The sequence below is a fragment of the Lotus japonicus genome, chromosome 1 (genome assembly GCF_012489685.1).
Source record: "Lotus japonicus ecotype B-129 chromosome 1, LjGifu_v1.2".
NCBI classification, from domain to species: Eukaryota; Viridiplantae; Streptophyta; class Magnoliopsida; order Fabales; family Fabaceae; genus Lotus; species Lotus japonicus.
In genome coordinates this window covers 15,495,138-15,515,260 of record NC_080041.1, presented here as the reverse complement: position 1 = coordinate 15,515,260, position 20,123 = coordinate 15,495,138, and the positions used below count along the sequence as shown (strand labels likewise).

Below are 20,123 nucleotides of genomic sequence, written 5' to 3'. Positions count from 1 at the left end.
CCCGGTCAGGGTTCCCGGAACAATACCCTTTCGGCCTCGGGTGATGGTTCTTAGTTTCATGATCCTACACTCTATGGCTCACTTGTAGGTGCTCTCTAATATCTTACCATCACTTGTCCTATAACTAATTTTAATGGTGTTAATTTGGTAGGTAAATATCTTTGAAGTCTGACTGATAATCATTTTCAAGTTGTGAAGCGCATTCTACGCTATGTAAAGAGCACAAATAATCATGGCTAAATTTTCACTCAATCTTCAACTTAACCAATTTCATCTTGTAATCTCTAATTATATATCAATAGAATCTATATATATCACCCAATTGTGTGGTGAATTTTATCAAATTCACAATAAGGAATGTCTTAATACTATCTGGTTTCTAATTTACTCATCTTATTTTTTAAAATTAAAATGAGTGAAGTTTATAATTTGCACCTTGATCATATAAGGTTTTTGGGTTGCGATCGACTTGTTTTGCTCTTCTTCTTTTTTTGAAAGTGTTTTGCTCCTAATCCTCTTTTGAGGGGTTGTGTATTCTCACCTTCATTCATATATTCTTTTTATTTTCTAAAAAAATGTTATATTTTGTGACCAATGTGCTAATTTATATTTTGTTGATTGATTTTACTTGTTAAATATTTGAATGGTTTTTTTATATTAATTAGTGTTTTTTTATATAACAATAGGCATATTGTGATTTTGTTTGCACAAATGCAAATAGTAAAAATTATATTTCACTTAACTAAATTGTAAGTAATAAATATGAGTACTAAATTGCGTTTTTATGCTAATTTAGGATTGATTTTAAAATGAAAAAATTAAAATACTTTTCTAAAACAAATCATTTACTATATAAATAAATGTAAAAGTGTAACACATATTTGTTTTGTCGTGAAATTATAACTTAAGTAGTAAGAGATAGAGAATATTATGTGGGTTGGATTCAGGAGATCCAACGATCAATCCCTGAAAGTTGGTTGTAATTTATCTTTCCGATGAACTAAAAATATATATATATTTTTTCTTTCTAATATTTTTTATATTCTTATAATCAAAGATTAAGATTGAGGGTAACAAAAGCATTAAAAATATTAAAAAATGAATACAAACCAGTCCCATCCCATCATCGCTTGCTTCTCCTTGGACCGGGGTAATTTTTTACTACTATCTCAATTGAGACAGTTTCAAAACAGTCTCATACTTAACCAATACAAATATGACACATGTTATTAGATATTTTAAAATTGATATTTTATAGAAAATACATTTTAATCCCAATTAATCTACATCCATATATTTTATTTCATAAATTCCAGAAAAATGATAAATGAACCACTAAATTTATACGGTGATGAAGTTAAATGTTGATTAAGATTTATGAGTTTGGATTTAAATCATAATTTGTGATAGTTTTTGGAGTAGAATATAAAATATTGATTGATGAAGATTAAAAAATATAATTTGTTAAATGTTATGGGTTAAATTGTAATCTTGAGAAGAAAGTATAACGATGTAGATTAATTGGGACTAAAATTTAGTTTAGTAAAATATTAGTGTTGAAAAATCAAATATTTGGTAATTATTAAAAAAATAAAAATAAAACATAATTAACACGTGTCATGAGTTTATTCGTTACATTTGGGACTCTTTTGAAACTGTCTGAATTCAGACAAATACCAAAGAAGTCACCTGGTGGTGACCGAAAGGGAATATACTCCTACCTTTGATCCTCTTCATCTTCTTCTTCATCTCTTCCTTAATCTCGAAGGAAAGTCCATTTCCACTGTTCTCTGAAGAAGGAGAAATGGGAGTGCTTTCCAACAAGATCGATCGGGAACAACTCAACCCTGGTGATCACATTTACTCTTGGAGACAGGCTTACATCTACGCACATCACGGTCTCTTCTTCTTCTCCTTCCTTCCTTCTCTTCAAAGTTATCATCTTTTTTCAGTTTCATTATCTGGGTATTCATCAGTTTCTCTTGTCTTTGCATAACCGTAGCAGTTTCTGGGTTTTTTTTTTCATTTTCATTTTATTTTTATAATCGTTGGTGTGTTCATGTTTGGTTCATCAAGCCAAGTGCGTTTTTTGTTTAATTTAGTTTTGATCATTTTGTTGTTGTTGTATTGGAAAATATTCAAGTGGTTAGATTTATTTATTCAGTGTAGTCCTACTGCAGTAATTTGCATCCAACTTATTCATTGTGCTGATTGCTGAAGCATAACAGATTATTTTTTGATCAACTTAGTTGCTTTACTATTCACAAATTGATGTTCCTGAATCAAGCTAAATTGATTATAAATTAAACCATCAGAGTCCAGAGATGTGAAGGGATAACGATAACGATGGAATGTTCGAAGTTGTACATTCCCCCGAATTTTAGTGGGAGAGTTTGTTTTTATATTCTGGTGGTTATTCATGTGATCTCATGGTGATTTACTGTAATTCTAGACTGGTGTCCTGCACAATGGAGATAGAAAAATTATAAGACTTGTATAGACGCCTTAAACCTTGTAGTTTTGGTTTCTACTCTTACCTCGCTAAGCTACTACCTGAATCACTAAGAGATAGGAACAATTTTTGTTTGTATCAAGTAGACTTTGGTAGTATGAACCAAGTCCTACAGGTTTGAGATTCAAAGTTCAAATCATGCTGCTTTCAAACCTCTTGAAGGACTCGATATTTCCTTATGGCTATGTATTGTTCTGTAAATTTGGTTTTGTGGAATTGTAAGGCATTGATGTCCCTTCTCATTGTTCACCACTGTGCAGTCGAGAACCTGTGAATCTGCATGAAAATTTCTGTTTTAATCATGATAAGAAGTTGATGCATAAACCCACCAAGGCACCAACTCTGTTTTTGCCTAGGTCCTACTGCTCTTGTTTATTTTTTTAAGTTTGAAGTCTCCAAGTTTGGCCATTACCTCTTTTAAAAGGCCTCCCATTTGAGTTATGTCCCAATATTTGGAGAGTTAACTGTTATAGAAATTTGTTGCTGACTTTCTTTATTTTTACCCTAGGGGCCACTTGAATGTGGCTCAAAACTTAGTATCTTGAGCAAATAAGCCTTGGAATCTGAAGGCAATCATATACTGATGTGCATCATGGTTGTGATCTAATCACATGTTCTACATTGTAGAGCTCTAATCTAAGTTTTTTTAAATCAATGTCACCATTCTTAGATGCATGTTAGATGTTGGATGCATTGTGTGGGACTTTTCGTGTTATCATCAGTTATGGGTGAATCTTTCAGTCTTTGTAGTTTTATTATGCTTTTGTTTCTTAAATATGATGGAGCTATTGGGTAGTAGGACTTTCAAATTTCAAGATTTCTACATATGGACAAACATATAATATTAGTTATACACTTAAACTTTGTTTAGTTATTAATACAAGTTAATGTTTGTATTTGATATATGATTAATTTGGGAACTAACACTGCTAGCTGCACGGATTATGTAATCTATTGATGTTAAGGAATTTATTGAACATCAATGAGGACAAATAATGCTGAAGTTGAATGCTTTGCAAGGCCAGTTAGTTTTTTCTGGAAGGACTGATTGGTGGGTTTGAGAAATCGTAGGCTAGAGATCTCTGTATGTCTGTGTGTTGCTCTTTCTTGGCAGGGGGGGGGGAGCGGAACTTGCACTCTCTCCATAAAGAGAACTTTAGGACAATAAAGATATCACTCCCATGAATTCTGGGATTATGAACATTTTGCCAGATTCGTGCGTAGTAAAATCCATTTGACATAGTTGCATGTATTAGTGCCTGTTTGAATTTCAGTTCGGGTGAATTGAACGTAAATGAAGCCTAAATGCTTCATATTTAAGATTTGGAGCTTCAACATGTAAATGACTGAGAACATGTGGTTTCTGTTTTTTTTTTAATTTATGGTACTGAAATTGTCATTTTGATTTTGCCAACTGCTTTTGACTGAAACTCCAGGAATATATGTCGGTGATGGCATGGTGATCCACTTTACCAGGGGAGCAGGGCAAGAAATTGGAACAGGAACTGTATTGGACCGTCTCCTTGTCAGTTCATCTCCCTCCTATGATGCTGACAACCCATGCCCAAAATGCGGTGACCAATCTAAGAGTGATGGGGTGATCTCTTCCTGTTTGGATTGTTTTCTTGCTGGGGGTAATCTATACCTCTTTGAGTATGGTGTCTCTCCAGCTCTTTTTCTGGCCAAAACTCGAGGCGGTACCTGCACCCTCAAGGCTGCTGATCCCTCCGAAGATGTCCTTCACCGCGCTTCGTTTCTTCTTGAAAATGGATTTGGTGGCTACAACATTTTCAGGAATAACTGTGAAGACTTTGCAATTTACTGCAAGACAGGTCTGCTTGTATTCACTAGCATTAGTGTCGGCCGGAGTGGGCAAGCTGCATCTTACTTGGCTGCTGCTAGTACTGTTGTTTCTACACCACTTCGTTTCATGACCAACAGTTTTGGTGGTTTGGCATTGGTGGGCTATGGCCTGTACTGTGTTGGCAGATTGATGTCTGATATTGGAATGCGCCGCGATGTGTCTAAAGTTCCAGTTGAAAGGCTTATAGCTTCACCTGGCTTAGATGAACCTGAGAAGACAGCTGAGATGGCCAAGGAAGATTGAAGTTGGTTGGACAAACAGCCATGTAGAACTGTTAAGCTTGTAAGAGTGATGTTAATGCCTTGTTTATTGTATGCATACGGTTTCATTCAGCTTCCTCCAATATCTACTATTTACTTATTTGCTGTTTATTTATGTGGTATTTCTGTCTTTGAATGTAACATTGCTCTCAACAATTAAATTATATTGTATGAAATGTGTTTCTTTGTTACCTGACTTGGATATAGGCATAATATATTTGTATTGTTTTACAGGATTGATGCTTCAATATCTTTTTAATCGGTTAATTTAGGTTGATGTGTTCTGTAGGATTTTATTACTTTTCATAAAGAATTTAATAATTATACAATAATATAGTAAATACGTTACATAAACGACCAATAATATGCTAGTGACATGATAGTGAAATATGATGTGATATTTTTGTAAAACTTTACACATTGTCGAATTCAATGTATAGTTATTAAAAAAAAATTAAATAGTTCCACCTACTTTAAAAGATTTGTGTAGATGTAAATTAGTTGTTTAACCAATTTTCGATGTACCAAAAAAAAAAATTTAGTTGTTCAACCTTTTTGCTATTTTCCTCGTTTATGTGGATATTTCATATTTCTTGTAACGAAAGTTGGGGAACTTTGCATTGTTGCCTTGTAAGCTTTTATGTTGGTGGGCATGTGGCTGGCGATGGTAGTCTCTCTTCCAACTATCGTGTGCGGTTTCAAACTTTCAGTAGTCGGAGACATTGGCTTTAAGCCATTGTTGGGGCATGTGTTTGCTAAAGTTATTACCTTTATGTTTGTCCTACCTTTAGCATCTTATGGGTCAACCTATTGGGTTGATGAGGGATACCCTTTTTATTGGTACTAGCCTCTTACTCCTCTCTTTACATGGAGGTTCGATTTTATCATGGGTTTGAAAACTGCTTCTCCCGAGTTATATGTTAGGCCCTCGATCCCATAGTAGACTACTAGAAGGGGTTTCCCTCCCCTTTCTAACTGGGTCAATCCATAAGTGTTGTGATATCTCAAACTTGAGGGAGTCATTGCTTCAATTTTGCTTAATCTTGTCGGTCGAGGGTATTGAGATGATGAGTTTATCATAGAAATTTTATGTCCATATGAATGGATTTGTGAGCATCTGCCTGGACAAGATGATTTCTCCTACATTTACGAGTATATGTTCAATGTATTAGATGTTCGTATTCCTTTTATTAAGTTCGAAATTCAGGTATGAAATTATTTTCGAGTCACATCTTCACAACTTTACACGAATGGTTAGGCATTTGTCAAGACTTTTCATATTTTACTCAAAGCTCTAGGTTTGGACTTGTCTTGTTGGTTGTTTTTCCACCTATTTTGTGTGTTATCCGATTGAAAATAGTTGGGTAAGTCTTGAAGCGTTCTCTGGTACTTACTTCTTACAACTCTTCCTGATTTATATCGACGAGAAAGTTTTTTTTTTTACAGAAAGTTCTTTGGGAGTTTCCCTCCCCTTTCTAATTGAATCCATCCATAAATGTTGTGCCACCACAAACTTGAGGGAACCATGGCTTCCATTTTGCTTAACCTTGGTGGTCGAGGGCTTCCGAGATGATGAGTTTATCATAGAAATTCTAGGTCCATATGACTATCTAGACAAGATCATTTCTCGCACATTTACGACTATATGTTCAATGTATTAGATGTTCGTATTCCTTTTATTAAGTTCGAGATTCAGGTATTAAATTATTTCCGGGTCACATCTTATCGACTTTATATGAATGATTGGGCATTTGTCAAGACTTTTCAGATTTTACTCAAAGCTCTAGGTTTTAATCAATAGTTGGGTAAGTCTTGAAGCGGTCTCTGGTACTTACTTCTTACAACTCTTCCCTAATTTATATCGACGAGGAAGTTTTTTACAAGAAATTCTTCGAGGTATTAGGAGTTTCTGGCGAGACTCCTTTTCTAGGGGATTCAACATGTGAGCATCTTCTAGTCGTTGTGTATTGGTGGACGAATATGTTCTATGAATTTCCTGCTGAAAGTTATCTAGTTAAAGAATATCAATTGTCCTTTACATATTGGAGTCGAGGGAGGTGTTGATGAAGGTTGTCGCCGAAAGGGGAGACACATTTAAATGATCAGCTCTCATCAACTCTCAACCTAAGAGTTCTAGAGATTATAGAAGTGGGAATCATTAATACATATGTTTCCTCTTTTTCTTGTATCTCTTCTTGTTTTCTTCTTTTATTGTGTAACACTTTCTAGGATTATTCAATGAGGATATATCTGGCTCTACCATGAGAAAACACTACTTGAGGTAATCGCGCTTACACATCTTTATTTTGGAAATAAGATTTTGAAAGAATTATTAGTTAATATTAAAATAATTATAATATAAAGTGAGAGTAATTTTTATGTCATGAGTGTAAATAAGTTTTACACATTCAATCATATTCCTCTATTAATTTTGAATTTAATAATATTTAAAATAGGAAATGAAATGATGTGTGATTAAATGATTGTGTCAGTGCATAAAAATTAGGCTTAATACATCAGAAGGCCCCTGTAATTGTAAAGGGAATCAAATCCAGGACCTAGAAAATTTTTGCATCAAATTGGGTCCCTAGAAATTTTTTTTTAATTCAATTAAGGCCAAAGTGTGCCAGCTTTCAATTTTATCCCAGTCATCAATTCCACGTGGCTTTTATTATTATTTTTTAATTAAAAAAATAATAATAAATTATTTTTAATTCCAACTCAATTAAATAATTAGAAAAAAAAATTAAAAACTTAATAAATAACCTAATCTAATCTAATAATCCCTATAACCAATCCCTAATTTAAACATTTTCACCCCCAAATTGAACCCCCAAGGCCATTGAATTTCAGAACCCCCAAACTACCTCCAATCTGACTAACTAAACTCTCTAGCTTTTCCACGCATACAGCAAAATTCCTTGAGTTGCCTTCAATACAATCAACAAGATTTCCAGCAGCAATTAATAGTAGAAAAGATGCCCACCTTTCCACTGAGAACTAGAAACACGCATAGAACATGCAGATGAAAGCTTCATAGGCTGGCCAAGCATACTCTTGGATTGGAAATCCATTCGTATACTGTGAAGGAAAACTTCTTTTTTTTTTGCCCACTAAACCCAGAATCAAACCAAAATCAAATATACTCTTGGATTGGAGAACCACTAAACCCAGAATCAAACCATGAAACCCAGAATCAAACCACCAAACCCATAATCAAACCAGCAGAATTTTCATAAAACCCCACCTGCAAAACCCACCAAACCCAGAATCAAACCAATGAGACATAACCATGTAAACCCAAAATCAAAAATTGGGGGGAAATTGAGAAACAAGTTATGAAGAAGAAATTGAAATGGAATCTGACCTTGATAGGAGGAGAGGCCATTGAGGTCGAGCAGAGGCCAGCGGTAGTGGTGGAGATCGGAGTAGGGGGCATTGAGGTCGAGTAGAGGCCAGCGGTAATGGTGGAGATCAGGGGAGGGGGCGTTGAGGTCGAGCAGAGGCCAGTGATGGTGGTGGAGATCGGAGGAGGGGGCGTTAAGGTCGAGGCAAAGGCCACGGAGGGAGGGAGCGACGCCGTCGTAGGCAAGGGCGGCTTCATGGTCTTCTTCCTTCTCTTCTTCCTTTTCTTCTTCCCTCTTCCTTCTTCATCGATAATTCCAGAGAAGATTAGGTTAGAATTTTATTTTTTTAAAGATAGGTTAGTTTTTTATAATTGAAATGAGTTGGAATAAAAAATAATTTAAGATTTTAAAAAATTAAAACATGTGGCATAAGTTGTCATTTAAAAAAATTATAAAAGCCACGTGGATAATGTGACGGACTAAAAATCGAGCCACATCAGCGGCTGGCACACTTTGTCCTTAATTGAATTAAAAAAAAATTCTTAAGGACCCAATTTGATGCGAAAGTTTTACAGGCCCTGGAATTGATTCCCTTTACAATTTCAGGGGCCTTCTGATGTATTAAGCCTAAAAATTAATCTCATAAATTATTTATATCAGGTCACGACAAAACAATTATGGCCAAAAAAAGGTCATGACAATTAATAAAAAATATTAGCATAAGAATAAATAACTAATATCATGTCTTTTACAATGATAATTAGTTTATAATAACGTCCAATATTCAAAGTTTTGCATAAAGAAAGTAATATGAAATTTTTGAGGGATTAATCAGCTACCAAACAAGTCTACTTCAATTTCCCATCTTAACCTTTTTTTTTTTTGAAAGCAAAAACTTTATTGAATATAGAGTCTGAGATGCAAATCCTCTCGACAATGGAATAATTACAACGACGCAAACAATGACCGTAAACAATGACCGCAAACACCGACTGCAAACAAAATGACCACAAATAACGAATGCAATCAACGCAGAGCCTCTCAGTCTACTTCAATTTCCCAACTTAACCATTTTTAGCTAGATGCTAACTTCCAAATTTTTAACTAACTTGTGGTATTGTCACACATAACCTTCGCAATTAAAGCAGAAATTACAAGTAGCTAACATGTTAGATTATTTCTAAAACTACACATAGGATGAAAAAGTCTAGGTTTTCTTCCTACTGTACAGTTCATGCAAGAGGTTAATCAAATTCTACAAATAGCAGTAACACTGTATTTCTAACTTTTTCAGTACATAAAGTTTACAAATTGGCACACAAGGTTGTCCTAAGTTTGTCATCATATTCTTTTTCCTAGTACACATAATAATGATGGTGAAAGTGGGAATAGAACAATACAGAATTATGTTCAGATATGCTAGTGTTTCAAACAGAAGTAACAAACATGTAGTAGTAGTAGTAGTCATCGTCTTCAACGTGGGATCAGAAGGAGTACATTTTGAAATTATCTCAGTACTCAAGTGAGCCTAGTCCAGAAACCATGTCATGAGATTCTGCACCAGTGCTACTCATCCTTTGGCCAGAACTTGGACCAAGGGTTTCTTCGGCTTGTTCTCCCATTTTCTGAATATCTTCAGGTGAGAGTATTTTGATGTACCAAACGTTATTGACGAATGATCTACAATGTGTAATCAACAGACCAAAAAACAATGTTAACAAACTTTAGCCAAGTGAAATAACACATTTACAGCATGCTGTACTTGTTTTGAAGACTGGAGATAGAAAATAAGTATCTATATCATCAGACAAACTCAAGATAATACTCTACGGGTTCGTGTGTTTTAAATTTGGTAGAACTGATTTGAAAGAATTGATTTATGTTTGGGAATAATATTTTAAAAGTAAGTTAAGAAGAACGGATTTTGTTGAATGTGATAAAATTACTTTTGAGGTGCAAAGATAGTCGTGTTGTGAGTCCTGCACCAAGAATCCTTTCTTCTTAAGAGAAAAGCTAAAAAGAATCACTTCTCTTAAAATTAATTCCCGTGAATGTAATTTTGATTCTGCAAAATTGACTTCACCAAAATCAATTTTGAACACTGAAATCCAATTTTTTTTTCAAATCTATCACTAAACCAGTATACTTAATTCAAAGTTGTACTTACTCCCACGGATCGTCTCCAAGGAGAAGAACATCATTCTCCCTGTCGACGAACACAAGCTGCCAGCCTGATCTAGGGTCTTCTAATTTACCCTCAATTCCAAACATCTGAGCCAACTCCTCTCGCAGCTCATGATAGCTGCTGAACCGCGAGATGTCAAGAGAGCGCCCAACCGAACCTGATTTGTATACCTGTGTGAAAAGACAAAATTAAACCATCATATGAAATAAATGGACTCATAAAGCAGCAGCTAAGACAAATATGCAGACTCATACCTTGACAAATGTCCGTGTCTGGTTTTGAGGGTCAACTTGCCCTGCACTTTGCAACAACTCTAATGAATCTTGCATGCAAGGATACAAAGGACCCTGGAATCCAGACTCCCCTAACGGCATTGTCGATGCATCAGTATTTGCTGATGCAGTAGTATAACGAGGGACAGTGGTAGGGAGCAGAAGGCCAGATGAGTCGATATTGACACCAAATAGAATAGGATTTTGGGTGTCTGAGTTAATATGTGGTGACACCATTGCAGTATCTTTTCCAGAATACTGCCCGTGTGACATTGAGTTGCCAAAGGCATTGACCTGCAAAGGTGCATACTTCGGGGCCCATGATTGTTGAGGTAACTGTTCAGTTGGCATGGACTGACCACTTCTTGATAAGTTCGAGAGATTGCCACTCCCTTCCGAACAAAGTGAACTAAGCATGGACTGTCCTGGCGAAACTGAAGCAGCAAACTTTCCACTTGAATCTATGAAATCTGGTTTTGAATATGATGGTGAAGGCAAACTAGTGTGTTGCCTCAGATGGAGTTGATCACTTTGAATCAAAAGTGAATCTTGGTAAGTTTGTTGCTGCTGCTGTGTTTGGTCTTCTCGATTGTTGTGTGATTTCTGAAGGAGGTGCTGAGACAGGTTCTCTGCCAATACTGGACCTTGTGGCTGCATGATATTAGAAGATGCAGATTGCTGCATTGCTTGCTGTTGCTGAAGCTGAAAAGGAGAATTGGGGTTTCCTGATTGTTGAAGATAATTGAGAGGTTGTTGAAAATTCAACATTTGCTGCCTCAAGAGATCTCCACTCCCCATATTCTGCAAACCCGCTGCCAACATTGCTTGGTATTGCTGATTATGATCATTTCCAAGCAAGGATGGATCAAGTCTCTGCTGCATCCAGGGCAACAAACCAGCACCTTGAAAATTCAGGGAATTGAGGCCTTGGTCACCAGGTCCACCTCTCAGCCACATGAGCCCATTAGTTGCTTCGTCTCTGCCATCTGTAGCAAGATCCATTGTAAATAAAGGAGACAAAAGAAGTGTACTACAGCTGCTTATCATAATGAGATAGGAGATCATGGGGCAATCAAATGTGAATGAACACAAGGAAACAAAATCACCTTGTTTTTTTTGGACATGACAAATGGGTGAATTATGAACTATAGAAAACCTCATGTGGCAAGCTTAAATTTCATTATGAACATTGCTGAAAAACATAATTTAAGTGTTCAATATTCAATTTTAACAATTGTTAAAAATTAATGGATGGTGAGAAAGAACAGGGGACAGGAGGAATATTAGAAAATCTGAAATTTTCCTTTTCTGGATGAAGGGAAAAAAAGGCAAGGGAGAACTATAAATATGAAAACCAAATTGCAGAGTTTTGTCAACAATTGTCTTCAATTCAAAAATGAAAATTTTATATCCTTTCATCCAATCATACCATTAGTGCCATCAGTCTTAGCACCCAAGTAGTCAATCCCGGATAGCGGCGCGTAGCGGCCGGCCCCAAAAGTGGGATAGCAGGATGGCGGTTAATCAGATTTTTTTATATAATTAATAGTTTATTACTATATGCATATAAATGTCAAATATTGCCTAAAATTCATAACATTCATTATAGAAATAAAAATCACAAGTCTTGAACAATAACACATAACTAAAAACCACTCAAAAGCAAGGTAAAGAAGTCGGATTTGCAAATCTGAATGAAGAATGAAGCTCCATTCGATCAAGTTTGACCTAAAATGGCCCTGAGAAGTCCTAAAAAGGTTCCCCAACGATTTAAAACCGAGGGGCTTGAGTCATTTTTCCCTTCGTCCATATAGCGCCGCTATTTCCCGCTATTGGCCCTGATCTGCCGCTATTCGCGCCGCTAGTGTGCCGTTATTTCATTTCAATAGAGGCAGGGAGCCGTTCCGCTACGCCGCTATAGCGGCACTATACAATGCTATTGACTACTATGCTTAGCACTGATTATACAATGTAGATCTAATTAGAAGGAAGATAAGCAGATGAAATAGAAGTACTGAGAAACATGTACCATTAAAAGAGGAAGAGCCAGGATACCATGGTCGCTTCAATCTGAGGGGGAATAGTGATGGATACATTGGAAATGTTGTTAAAGGCTCAATTTCCCATAATGATACCCGTGGCTGTCTTTCTCCTGCCGTTGATTCATCCCAACCAACCTATGCACAATGGATGAAACAAGGTAAAGAAAAAGTAAAAGATGTCACAGATGCCAGGTTAAGAGCTCGTTTCAAATTGAATGAAATTTGACAAGACCTTTTGTAAGGTATGGAATAGAAACTATGAAACCCTGAACCTATTAAAAACCCTATCAGACTGTCACTATCTCTCAACACAATCACACGGAATATAGTATAGTGATCACACCTATTATCTTTTGTTTATGTAGACATCATTAATAATATGGCAGGCGAAACAAAAGCTGCATAAGAATAATAAGCTCTGGTATCAGATTGTAAAAGTTGCAGATTTGAGAGCTTTTCAGGCATGGGGGACAACACAGAAATCAAATTTGAATATTATTCACTGCTGAATCACAGGTTATGCTAACAAAAATTAGTTAATCAGAAGGCCAAGACCAGAGAAAAGATGCAGGTAGTACTCCAAACACATTGCAACAATCCTCATGGATGGGACAACAGAGTACAGAAATGAACTTTTTTTTGGTGAATAATACAGATTAAACTATATAATACAGGATTATAAATTTAGAGTGGTATTGAAAAGTTAACCTATCAAATATGGTTACAAGTTACAACTTTGAGAATATTCTTCCTCCATACACACAATCAACAGAACAGGTGTATAGTTGCAGCCAAGAACATAAGGTTCCAACCACTGACGCGTTAGGGCATTCGGGGAGATTTAGACATATTCATTTTTCTCCTGTGAGTGGAGTGCTATAGAGGCTACTTCACAACAAGAACTCATTGACCCAAACAATCTTACCACTGTACTAAGGTTCCATACTTATAGTCTAATGTTTATAAATTATAATTGCAAAGAGTCATTTTTATATAAACACAGCTACATAATCTTATGTATTCAAGATTACTTACCTTAACAGATCGCCAATGAGAATTCGGCCAACGAACAGGATCCAGGTCACTTATCCCAGTTATTGTACCCATGTACCTGCAAAATAAAGGTGACTTCAGCATAAGACATAAAAGTATGGTGCCATACTACCCAAGAATAATATCCCTTCCTAAATTTCCACGGCCAAGTTTTTTGGGGTTGTGAGACAGGGAGGGGCTTAGAAATCAAAACATGTAAGCACAGGAAAAAGTATAGTACCAGACTACCCCCGACAACAGCACTTAGCAGTTGGTTTCCACTACCTTCAGCTAGCAGCTGCTAACCTTTTTTTTCCTCTCTAAAAGCCCAAATTTAAAAGCAGATATAAAATAAGCAATTGATCCATTTCAAATTACCCTGGGGCCTGGTAGATCTATTTTACAACCATAATTCCAGTTATTAATAATCTTGCCTACTAAGAAAGTATAGATGCAGATGCACTATCTTATCACCAACCTTATTATCGATAAGTTATTTTAAAAAGTCCAGCTTCTGTCATACACATTTATAAATATAAACTAAGATTACCCTTGCAGTGTATAATGTTGGCTGGTCTGAGAAGTTCAGTAAAAGTCTACAATTAAAAAAATCAACATATGCTTCATAAAAAGTAATTATAGCTACAATGTACCTGCGGACACTTGATTCTTCAGTCTCAAAAAGCATTCTGAAACGCATACCAACAGAAACGCGTGTGTGGTACACAGCTTTGATATATTTCGCAAGTGGTATGACAAACTCAGATGGACTAGCCCTGCCCATGATGCAAGTGTCAAAAAAGCATGATACTTTCACATAAATAAGTATTGGAAGTGGTAATTGAGATAACAAACCCAACCTTGGATTATAGAACACTGTAAAACAGCTATTAGTAGCCGCAGCATGGGCAGCAGCAGCAAGAAGCCCAATGTGCATACTATCACTGGATAGAACTGAAGATGGCATAACAGTTTGTGGCCTATTGGCACGACGTATTCCCAAAAGAAGCTGATTCTTTTCATTCCTAACATAAAATATACATATAAAAAGGTTAAACAAGCAGTTTGCAGTAATGAAGAGTAAGAAAAGTTAGCCAAAACATATAAAAGGAAACAAATACCAAATGAAAAGCACAGAATCACCAGCCACAAGTCTTTTGGCACTAACAAACACACTCCAGCCTGTTGTAAGAAGGTGTCGTTTCGGTTGTCCTGAAATGACAAGGAAGTAATAGACATAACATGTTGTGTGTTCTACAACCAAGTTAACAATCTCAAATAGAGTTGATTTACAATGACTCGGGCGCATCAGCTCTAATTTCTATAAATGCACCAAGTGTTTGATGCTTTTGCTTTATGGAAACAGACATAAGACCCAGGAAAAAAAAGAGTAAATACACTAAAGTATATTAGAAGTGAAGTAGGAAACCAAAAGGAACATTTGAAAGTAAGTACTTATTAGTTATTACATCAGATATCCCATCTCTTTTCTTAGATCTTACAAATTACACGGTGCAAAATATTGTAAGATAAATGGCAGAGAGAAGTTAACATCTTATTGGCCCACTGAACAACAAAGAACTAACTACAGAACATCCTTTTCAGAAGCAGATTCTCCTTTTAAAAAGATAATTTTAGCTTGCTGACATGCGTGTTAAATGTCTAGTTTTCAAGTTTTAAGTAACAGTATATGCAGCTGTACCAATGTAAAATTCAGCAGATAATTGGATGTATTTGTCATGGCAATGTGTTAGCAAAAAAATCTATCTGTGATTCTATTGTATGACTTAGAAGCTTGCTGGACATTTTGTGAAATATAATGCAGCTTTTGCAGAGGAAACTCATTCTTTTGGCCTCACATTGAAAGATTATTTGGCAATGTAAGGTTAGCCAAGAAGGAGCAAAGCCAAAAACTATAAATTATCTTGGTATGTTTAGTGTATGGACAGATTTTTACTCCATAAGGATTTGAATCAATCCCTTAAAATACAACCAAAGATAGACTTCCCTAAAAGAAAGGTTTCATTTCCTACTGGATAAAATTCAGATTTAAATAATTCTGAAGTTGTTAACAGCTTCTTCAATAAAGTAGTTGTTGAGAAGTCCCACGTTGACTAAGATATAACCAAGATATCTCTTATATATGGGAAGGCAATCCTCACCTCTAGTGCTAGCTTTTGAGGGTAAGGTTATGTCTTCCAAATTTTAATATGGTATCACAGCCTATCCATTAAGTGGAGACCACCCGCAAATGTTTATAGTCGTCCATGTTCAGATCACTTTGCATTATTCATGATTCTCAGGGGATCATGTACCCTCAACAGATCACTTCAATGCATATATTAGAATTTGGGAGGACTAACTCTACCCCAAAAGCTAGCTCTAGAGGTGAGGATTGTCTTCCCATATATAAGGGATATCTTGGTCATACCTCTGGTTAATGTGGGACTTCTGAACAGTTCACAACAATTGAGTTGAGATTTGACATTTGATATAACATAAGACAACACTAAATGGTCAGGATCTTAAGATTAGCTAATAATGAGTTGCCTGATAACTTGAGATACAAGAAATTTTTTAGCAAATGGATTTGCAATACACATACACAAAGTTCATAAAAGCTACAGAAGAAAATTGCAAACAAGTACTAAGCTATACACCTACACATATCTGATGCATAGACCAAAAAGTAAGGTTTCCCAGATCTTTAAATTGTTAAAGATATGCCAGACAAAAGTGAATAATAAGGTGCCTTGGTTTTCTTCCTAAAGATTCTAGCAACCCCACTTTACAATCGAAAATCTTAATCTTTAAGAAAGGGATCAAGGTAGTCAAGATCAAGATTCTACCTAGAGGGTTAGACACATAAAATACAAGCTGTATATAAGACCCTACCTAAAATATAAAAACATTCAAATAAGTACATGCATATAAAATGACATACATAAGCAAAATAACATCAATCACTGACTATCATCTGATGAAACTTCAATATAAATGCATATGAAAGTCGCAAGTTGTCAAGAACCAGTTATCCCAAAGGCTCAAGCTAATGGGTAAGGACCACATGAATGATTTTATATTTTATTTCTAACACGTCCCCTCACGCAAGAGCCCATTTGGGCTTGAAGCGTGGAGAATTCATAGGTGTCAGGCTCCAAGGCTGTCTGCATTTCTACTTTAGAAATGCAACTATCACCCACAGGAAAGCCACAAACCACTCAAAGTCACCCATAAATCAAACAGTAAGTCTCTCAACTTGAAGTTGAAGAACCGATGAATTGGGGTTTCCCAGGGAGAAACACATGTTCAAATCTAAGAGATGTTTAAAAGTTGAAAAAAATGCAAAACATGAAATCAAATTATTTAACTACTGATTAAGAGTAACTATAGAGACAGGAAAAAGAACCATGATGCCACAAGAGTTATCTAACCTAATGCCACAAGTATGTTCCATCCCTGTTAACTACTACATTAGCATGCAACAGAGATATCAATCTTTACATAAAGGTAGTTTTTTTTGTTACATGAAGTGTCAAGGGAAAGTCTGCACATAGTGAAAGTATTGCATAGCAGACCGTCATACTCTAAAGAAAAGTAATCTAATCATAATCCTATTCAACATAATAAAACTCAACTTGTAAAATAACAAGATAATAGGAACGGAATCAAGTGAGTGAATCTTACCCCGAAAGATATGTCGAAACTTCCACTCAACATCATGGAGATCCCTAGCAATTAGTTCTTGTGCAGGTGGTTGCTGTGAGAAATCCTGTACAACCCAAATAGAAGAGAACTATATCTATATCAAACCAGAATGAAACACCAAAGAAAACGTGGACATTACCAGTGGAGGGAAAACTTTCTCAGCTGCGCGTCGAGGAACAGAGAACCCTCCATGTGTGCTGGTGTCACTTGCCGTTAATGTCTTGCAAAAATAATTTGAGGGCTGCTTACTTGGAATACCCAATTCCATAGGAAGGAACGTATCTTTCTGCTCTTGCTACAAGCACAATCACAAACACATTTTCAACTCCAGAAACAAGAAACACATGCAATGCAAACAAACCAAGCTTCCAAAGAACAAAGGGATACCGGAGTCAGCGGCTGAAGTGTCATTTGAGCATAGACTTCATCTGTTTCAGCATCTGCCTGAAAATTAATATATGCTCAGGTTAACTGAGTCTACTCCAATGGGAGGTATAAGTAACTCAACTATCATAACTACATGAATGATATAATACCCACATGCATCGTAAGATTGTGAAGTTGGCAAATCAGCTGAGGTGGCAAGCTCGGGTAATTGGGTATGTGTCCATCAATTTCTCTGTTAGTTGTGGCAGAAACCTAGAATCATTGTTCAATACATATTCAGTTCAATTTCCAATAAAAAATCTACCACATGTAACTAACTATATTGAATTGCTTCCAATCCCAAATCTGCAAGAAAAGTTATGCATCCTACATAGCATGCAAAAGGAAACTCTTCTATTATTGATTATGAAGTCAGAATCAATTCTGGGAAGAAGATTCAGTGAGTAGCCTTTCGGTTTCAGAATTGATTTTGATTAATGAAAGCTGATCCAAACATGCTATAAATTGAAACAACCAGCAATAGAGTAGGGGCATGTCAAAAAGCACCTGCTCACTATGACCCTGAGGGAAGTAAACCACACGAGTTCCTGCAGTTGGTAGGGACACCAAGGGACCCGCGCATGCATGCCATAGCTCAGAATTCAAACACTTCTTCTCCCCTCCTACCATCAAACACATATCAAATTATCTCAAAAAAATATAGAAAGTATATAGAAAGTAAAAACAACAAAAGGGAAAGAACACTCGCTAGGACTTTGAAGCAAAACACAAAAGGAACTATGAAAGGGACACATACTATTTATTTAGATAAATGAAACTTGAAACCCACCCCAGCCAAGAGCTCAGAATAGGGTGCCAATTTTTTTTAATAGTTAGAAAAAAAAATGGAATAAAGAAAAAATGGAATGGATAATGGATACCTTCATGTCCCTGCTGACCCATCCCTGATGTTGAGAGCTTCATACCCCTTTTTCCTCCTTTTGAAGACAAAGCACTAAGCAATCACACAAACACATGGAACCCTAACTCAGAACCCCCATACTCAATTTGCTCAAAACCATTATTACACTCCCCTACACCTCCCTCCCAATTGCCATTACCCTCCATGCCCACAAACCAAACCACCCAACCTCAAAAATCAAACAGAATCCAGAACCATGAGGATGGATCCATGAAGCACAGCATGATGAAGAAAAACTCAGAAGTCAGAACCCCACCACAGCAAAAAAGCAGAAGAACCCAGAAACAAAAAGCAACCCTGCCCACCAAAAAGGGTTGGTGGAATGAGAACAAGCTGAGAAGAACAAGTTGCAGCAGAAACAGAAAAAGCAGGGACTTTTATCAAGCAAACCCATGACCCTGATGACCCAGAAGCGAAAACCAGCTGAAACCAAGCTGAAAAAACAAAACCAAGACCAAAAACAACAAGGGTGTCACGTTGTTCAAGATCGCCATTGAAAGGAACAGAAGAGGGAAGAAGAATATGAAAGCATATGATGATGATGATGATGATGATGATGATGAATGAAGCAGGAAGCACAACACAACACAAGTGAGTGTGTTGAAGTAAAGGGACCTCTTTTGTGGCCTATCACTATCAGATTGAGACCCGAGTGAGGTTTGAAATGCACAGTGAAAAAGAGAGAGAGAGATGAAAATTGAAGGAAAAAGAAGGGTCCCGACCAAGCTGGACAAGGTTCAGAGGAGAGAGAGTGTGTTCGAGAGAGTCAATATCGAACGTTGGATTATCCGTACGAGAGAATCTTGGCCGTTGGTTGGGTGTTGATGTGACAGCAGGCATGTGCCACCATCCTTCAGTGGTCGTTGTCAGAGTACGGAGTATTTGGGAGGAAAATAATATTGACCTGAATAATAATAAATGGTTTTTTTAAAAGAAAGAAAAAATACTACAATGTTTATTAGTAAGATTTGTGAGAGAGAAGAAAATTTAATTAATTGATGGTTTAGGACTTTAGGTTAGGTCAATGAAAATGTTGAGTAGACGTAGACACTTAAATTAAGAAAAAAATTAAAGAGAAAGAAGTAATTAGTGTGATATAGTATGGTGAGAAATAAAGAAAAAATTGAAATGTTTGAAAAGTATATGCACAGCTAGTAATCTATATATCATAACTGTTAGTTTTCTCAAGTTTGAGTTTTATAAATAAAAATTGGGTTTTAAGTTTTTCGATTGATCATGTAAATTTTATTTATTTACACATATATTTAATTGTATTTTTTTATTAGTTTTTTTCTATTTTAAAAATTAAATAAATAAATAAATTCACTTATACGCTATATGTCATAATAACATTATTGGATATCAGTATACAACTATTTTAGGAAGAACATGAATTTTTTTTTAAAGTGAGAGCATGGAAATTATACTAATGATTTTTGTTAAAAATAATTTGCAAGAAAGATGCGATGCATGTACTAAAATAATATTGTATTATTGGTGCAATTTTCTACTATTTATTTTTTTTGTTAATGTTTTAACAATTTTAAGATATT

General features: G+C 35.8%; 2 protein-coding genes across 2 annotated transcripts; one reads left to right on the top strand and one right to left on the bottom strand.

Moving 5' to 3' along the window:
* Positions 1–1,676: 1,676 nt before the first annotated feature.
* Positions 1,677–4,827, top strand: LOC130733823 (protein LEAD-SENSITIVE 1-like). Its single transcript, XM_057586098.1, has 2 exons — positions 1,677–1,898; positions 3,949–4,827. Exons 1-2 carry the CDS (start codon positions 1,805–1,807, stop codon positions 4,617–4,619), a joined length of 765 nt encoding a protein of 254 aa, XP_057442081.1. The 5' UTR covers positions 1,677–1,804; the 3' UTR covers positions 4,620–4,827.
* Positions 4,828–9,236: 4,409 nt separating this feature from the next.
* On the bottom strand, positions 9,237–19,251 carry LOC130733822 (auxin response factor 8-like). Its single transcript, XM_057586096.1, has 14 exons — positions 18,530–19,251; positions 18,156–18,271; positions 17,763–17,861; positions 17,610–17,666; positions 17,362–17,517; positions 17,202–17,286; positions 14,636–14,726; positions 14,375–14,539; positions 14,168–14,290; positions 13,518–13,593; positions 12,470–12,617; positions 10,423–11,426; positions 10,151–10,338; positions 9,237–9,663 (listed from the first exon to the last, which is right to left on the bottom strand). Exons 1-14 carry the CDS (start codon positions 18,570–18,572, stop codon positions 9,495–9,497), a joined length of 2,520 nt encoding a protein of 839 aa, XP_057442079.1. The 5' UTR covers positions 18,573–19,251; the 3' UTR covers positions 9,237–9,494.
* Positions 19,252–20,123: the final 872 nt, after the last annotated feature.

Bases quoted from the DNA above. Each gene is read 5' to 3' on its own strand.
- LOC130733823 (XM_057586098.1), top strand. From the start codon at position 1,805: ATGGGAGTGCTTTCCAACAAGATCGATCGGGAACAACTCAACCCTGGT. The intron at 1,899-3,948 runs GTCTCTTCTTCT...CTGAAACTCCAG, and splicing joins TTACATCTACGCACATCACG to GAATATATGTCGGTGATGGC.
- LOC130733822 (XM_057586096.1), bottom strand. From the start codon at position 18,572: ATGAAGCTCTCAACATCAGGGATGGGTCAGCAGGGACATGAAG. The intron at 18,272-18,529 runs GTATCCATTATC...GTTTGATGGTAG, and splicing joins GGGTCAGCAGGGACATGAAG to GAGGGGAGAAGAAGTGTTTG. The intron at 13,594-14,167 runs GTACATTGTAGC...TTTATTTTGCAG, and splicing joins GAAGAATCAAGTGTCCGCAG to GTACATGGGTACAATAACTG.